This window comes from Furipterus horrens, unplaced genomic scaffold, assembly GCF_987537825.1.
Source record: "Furipterus horrens unplaced genomic scaffold, mFurHor1.1.pri manual_scaffold_2, whole genome shotgun sequence".
NCBI lineage: Eukaryota > Metazoa > Chordata > Mammalia > Chiroptera > Furipteridae > Furipterus > Furipterus horrens.
Window position 1 is genome coordinate 209,064,342 of NW_028327172.1, and position 6,000 is coordinate 209,070,341.

The 6,000-nt window shown below is 35.8% G+C and overlaps 1 protein-coding gene across 6 annotated transcripts in view; it reads left to right on the forward strand.

Annotated features, from left to right (window-relative positions):
* LCORL (ligand dependent nuclear receptor corepressor like) overlaps nucleotides 1-3,789 on the forward strand; it is a 126,220-nt gene extending 122,431 nt beyond the window's left edge. For 3 of the 6 annotated variants that reach the window (XM_090267027.1, XM_090267030.1, XM_090267029.1), the window contains exon 9: nucleotides 3,582-3,641. Coding sequence is in view for 3 of the 6 variants with exons in the window: in XM_090267033.1 (XP_090123159.1) it covers nucleotides 3,582-3,762 (181 nt within the window). In the remaining 3 variants the exon portion in view is untranslated. Of the gene's footprint in view, nucleotides 1-3,581 lie in introns of all 6 variants that reach the window. The other 3 variants (XM_090267033.1, XM_090267034.1, XM_090267028.1) reach the window with 2 other exon arrangements.
* Nucleotides 3,790-6,000: the final 2,211 nt, after the last annotated feature.

Sequence of the window (6,000 nt, forward strand, 5' to 3'; positions counted from 1 at the left end):
TTTTAGAGCATGTTAATGGGCTCTCATTAGATAATGAGAGCTGTATAAGGTAAGCAGAGAAGATGTCATTTTTTTTTCTTACAGATGAGGAAAATTAGGCTGAAGGTCAGGTCAGGTCAATAAGACTGCCATATACAATATTGCTGAGCTTTCGATAGAATCCTGGATATGGAAATAAGAAACCACTTTTTTAGGCATTCTAATCATGATGTAAAGCAGAGAGTCCATGAAATAAAAATTGGTAGACTTGATACAAAATTTAGAGTAGGTTTATGACAGAATCACCATAAGCAGATACAAACAACCTATGAACGAGACAGGATAGGGAGGGGAATGGGATTGTAAAACATATAGAACAGAAGGTTAATCTTAACTGCATATCAGCAAGAAAAAGATCAATTGGCAAAGAACACAGAAAAGGAAATACAGATAGCTTCAATAAGATACAAAAATAAGCTTAAACTTCCTGATAAGAGAATTGTAAGTTAAACAATGGAATACCCTTTTTTACCTATCATTTTTCCCCCAAATCCATAACTTTCATTACATATTGGTAAGTGTGAAGGAAGAAAGACATTTTCATTTCGTTACAGAGTGTTAAAAGGGTACACAGTCTATGAAGGACATTTGGTAAAGATCTATCAAAATTTGAAAAGCACCCTTTGACCCAACCATCTTATCAACCCTGTAGTTACACCTGCACACGTAGAATAAATTCAATATAAATATTTTAAGCAAAAGATTGGAATAGCTCCAAAGTCTTAGCTGAAGATTAATGAAATAAATTATGACCTATCTATAGAGTGGACTTACATGTAGCTATTAAAAGTATCAAGTATTCATTGTATAAATACGAAGCAATCCAAAAAATATATTTTAATTTTTTCAGTTAGTCTATATCTAATATTTTGTATTAGTTTCAGGTGTACAGCAGTGTTTAGACAATCATATATTTCACAAAGTGCTCCCCCTGATAATTCTAGTACCCACCTGGCACCATTCATAGTACAATATTATTGAGTATATTTCCTGTGCTGTCAAACATTTCTTAGAGCAAGATACAGAACAGTATACAGAATAGGAAAGGAAATGGTTGAAACACAAATAGGTATATATGTCAGTGTGAAGAATACATAAGAACAGTCAACTGTAATTGAGACTTCATTGTATAACATTTTGCAGTGATTTTCTAAACATAGGACCTATTTCTATAATACAAAGAAGAAAATAAGTTTAGGAAGTACATCAAGAAAAGTAAAAAATTATTAATCTCACTTTGTACCAATGTGTATGATTGTACCACAAATTCCTGACATTTAAGCCTGGTTCAGTCCAAATTTTAGTTTCCAAATATAAAGGAATATCTGTTTAAAATTCCTTTAGATTGCAAATTCTGTCTTCTTCATGTTTATATTTCAAAGTGCTTTCTAATGGGTACTCAATAAGTGTTAAATAATTTGATGCCATAGAAATGGAATTGAAAAGTGCTCTGGTTGACACTAGATTAAGAGATTTCAGGTTCTTATATTAGTCTACACACGTGGTTAGGACACTGGAAAATAAGTTTATTTTTCTACTGTACCTCAGTTTCCCTGTTTTTTTAAAAAGGGGTAGGTGTTGTCTAGAAAGTTCCCTTCTAGCTCTGTTTGTTGTTCTGTCTCTGGCTAGCACTTCATAAGATAGCTATATTCTTCTATTAGTATTTTATAGACCCGTGGTGCCCACACCTGCACACTAGGTTTATGTACATTTGTGAATTACACACATCCATCTGTGTAGTAGTAGTAACATTTAGCTTTTTTTCTTCCCATGTGCTTGTATAGTTTTATGCATCTCTGGAGCTTGTCTGCCTAAATTTAGGGTACACTCTGGAAAAGTAAAAGGGGGGGACTGTTTTTACAGTATTGCAAAGAATAAGGTACTTATCAAAGTATTACTCCATAATGAATATACCTTTGTCAATCAAATAACAAAACGGAAGTTTTTATGACAATGATTTGGTGCTCCATGCTGGTTTTGGGTTTCTTGTTTTTTGGGGGGAGTTGGGTATTTGATACACTTCTCTACCAAGATACCTCAATGAATGACTGTTTTCATAGCCTGCCCTAGAATTTCTTAAGGAAATGTACTTCAAACTTTTTTTTTAATCCTCACCTGAGTACAGCTTGAGAGAGAAACATCGATCAGTTGCCACCTGTACACACCCCAGCAACCCCACAACCTTAGGTATGTGCCCTGACCGGAAATCAAACCCACAGCGTTTTTTTGGAGTGCACAAGATGACGCTCAAACCAGCTGAGCCACCTGGCCGGGGAACATTCAGTTTTAAGAACACAAATAAAAATGTGAAGACTTGAGCCCTTGGAGGAAGAGAGGTCTGCTTTATCTGAGCTTTGCTAACCCGAGAAACAAAATAAGCTGAGGTCTGTGAGGGCACATCAGTAGTGGTAACCAAAGTAAATATTTTCAAAAATCAGTTAAGATTTCTGATATGAATAAAAAGTTTTGGAGCTCTTAACTTGTCACATATTGGGCAGTCACTTACTTTAAATATAATCATATTACTATTTTTAATGAGTAATCTTTTAAGCTAGTCAGTTTGTTTCATACCTGTAAAAACCATGTCATTCAGTGGAGCTGGGGACTGCCTGCCTAGGGAGAATTCAGTGAGAACATGATAGCTGTGAAAATGTTACAACAGGTTAAATTTGATTTATTGAATGGCAGAGGAGTCAGTTTGAGTGCCAGGAGGGATTAGGAAAATGCTACTGAAGTCTGGGTGGTGCTGCCATTCACCAGCTCCAACCCTAGTTACACAGTTCATTTTCAATGTTACTAATGGGATCAGAGCAGTGTGGTTGGATAAGCTTAGGAATGACGTCCAACCAAACCAGTAAAATATCAAATGAGCTCACGTCTAGCAAGCTATTAAGTTTATAAACATCAAGTTCACATCTAAAGATGTGAACTATCATGAAGGTTCGGGATCACATGTGCGTAGCATGTCGAGTGGACTCTCAAGTCTAAAGATTTTCATCAGAGGCCTAGTAGACAATGGAAAGAGCAAGGACTATTCCAGTTCCAGCCCGGAGGCTATAACCTCAGGCATGTTTGTACTCAACTCTCCAAGACTCACATTTATCACTTATTATGAGGATAAGTATACTAACCTTGCTTGTTATGAAATTTAAATTAGACAATACATGTGTTCCTAGAACATAGGCATTCAACAAAGGTTTTCATGTTGTCCCAAAGTGGCTCTGATCCTTGGCAGGCTAAAGGACAAGTTAAACGGGATGAATCCTGCCAAGTTCAATTCTGCACACTGATGAAATCTGTACATGCAGAGATCTTTTTTTATCCAGAGGTATCTGAGTAACTGACCTCTCAAGTACGCGGTTTACATATGTATTGTATTCAGTTCAGTAAGGAGGCAGGAGCTAAAAACAACAACAAAAACCTCATGTACTTTCAGGATAATATATGCTTTTTAGAGGTCCCAACAATAAAACTACTGAATTTTCTTTTACAAGGTTGATAATTTCTTTGAAATTGAAATACTTTACACTTTTTTCTTCCAGCATGCTACAAATGAAAACTGATGAAAAACTGAATTTGTCTGACGGGAATGCAGCAAGCTGTCCCTTGAGCCCCATTAAGATGTGCCTTAATCGTCCTGTTGAATGGAATCTGAATTTGACAGCAGCATCTCTAGCAAGCTGTACAGTTCATAACCAAAATCTCCAAAGTGAAGAGAAATAGATTGCAGTTCTTCTTGCACTATCCTTATTTTGTACGTCAATATTCTTTCTGCTGAACAATAAGCATCAATTGATCTTGAAATTTCTAGTCCTGTGACTTGTCTTTATATAAAATCACTAGCATTAATCACTTTGATTCTTTGTATGTTTTTTACATGTTTTACATCAGACCATTGTGGAATTTTGCAGTACAGATGGATTTTGATGTTTCTCCTTTTAATGGTATTTTATCAATTTTTTATGCCCTAAGTTTATATATTTGTCCCATTTTATTTCTGTGCTCAAAGTTTTAATATATACCGCATTACGTAATTTAGAAGGCTAGTGTTGTAAAGGTTTGTGATGATAACCTGACCCATGAACAGTGTGTAACAGGTGGATACCAACTACCTCGAACTGGTGAAAGGCAAAGGTATCTCTTAGTTTATCTTTTTCAGAGTTATATATGAATAGAAAAATTGATCGTAGCTTATCAAGTCGCATGTTTCCATTCATAGGAAAATTTGAGCTGATCAGTCTGCTTTCTCTGTCATTTTAAACCTTTAACGTCTGTGGATTATAAGAACAGTGGCACAATTGCATGTTTACTTTTCAGCAAATATGTGCCTCTTACAGACAAGAATACTGTTTGGTTTCTGTAACTAGTTTGGAATGAAAAATGGTAAATGGATTTACATCTATTGATTTTATTGTATTTTAGCCATTTATTTTAAAAGTGTAAAGGGATGACTTTTTTTTTTTAAATCAGGATATTCCTTACCTTTAACTCTAATAGTGCAAAAGCACAGCTTCAGCAATGGCTTATGTGAATGTGTCTAAAACTTGAATAGTAAGAATACTAAAGTTTTGGTGCTTAATTTATTTTTCCCAGCCAGATAAAGAAAGCTTTGATATGGTGGTCCGTGTAAATATACAAGAACCTGGCTCCTTCCCTTTGGATAGCCTGGCTATGAGGTAAATGGAATTTAGTTTGTGGACATTTAAGTCCTTATTTCTCTTACTCCCTACACCCCCTCCCAAATATTTTTAAAACAGTAATTTAACAAAAGACAACTTACATAAAGAATTTGAAGCACAGGAAGACAGCCAGCAGAATGAAAATAATCTATTTTTCATTGTTTTATATCACCACCATATCTGCCTTTTCCTTTTTCTTAAGCGTTATTTTATTACTTTCAGATTCCTTTTATATTTCTGAGTTTTATAAAGCACTTATACATATGTACGTAATATCGCAGTTTGGTTCTAAAAAGCACAACAATCTTAACTTCAGCTCCAACGTAGAACATCACTTTAACTAAACGGCCTCTGGTTAATAAAGCACAATTACTAACACAGATCCAATGTTAGGGCATTTCTATTCTGAACAGTAGAGAAAAGGCAACTATCAGATGGAAAAGAAAGGTGTTTTGTTGGTGTTGCAGAAGGAAAGGTGACTGGTTTCATACAGTAAAAGCTTCATAAGTCAGGCAAGTACCAATTTCAGAAGGTAAATGAAATCGATAATGAATAAATAGTGTCCATAAACTAGTATAGAGAGGACTTCCTGTCACATTCTTGTCCCACTTAATTATTTTTTATCCACAATAAATATTTTGTGATGCCAGAAACTCAGAAAGCAAGTCCATGACTAATACATCCATGTGAACGTTTCCCCAGGATAGGAAATACTATAACAAGCAAACTAGGGCTCTCCTATGCAAATGTTTTAGGAAATTACCCATGCACGTAGCATTATCAAGTGTGTGTAGTATAAGAAACAAAACAAAATTATCAAAATGAGAACCGTTTAACTTGGATGCTAGGTACGTCGTTCATTATACTAGTCCTCCTCCCTGGAAGTGGGCTCATTCCCAGCAAGCCCTTGGGGTGTCGCTTTTTAAACGTGTTCTGAGATTGGAAATGTGTTCACCTGTGTTGGATCTGCCCCACCCAAGTCATAAGCTTCTCAAAGGTAAACCAGTAGCGAGTTCACTATCTGGAAAGCCTGTTCAAAGAGCAGATTCCTAGGCCCACTTTGTATTTTGATTAAATCCCTGACTGATGTGGATGGTTTGTGGGGCACGTTGACACTGTCCTGATGCTTCAGCACAGGCCAAAGTCATGTGGAATCACACAGCAGGAAGTCCTACAAGACATCAGGCACAATGTTTGTAATTTTGACACAAGGGTCAGTTTATTAAAGCAAAGAACTGAAAATAAAGTTTGTAAAAGGACTCCACTTCCACAATCTCTTCTC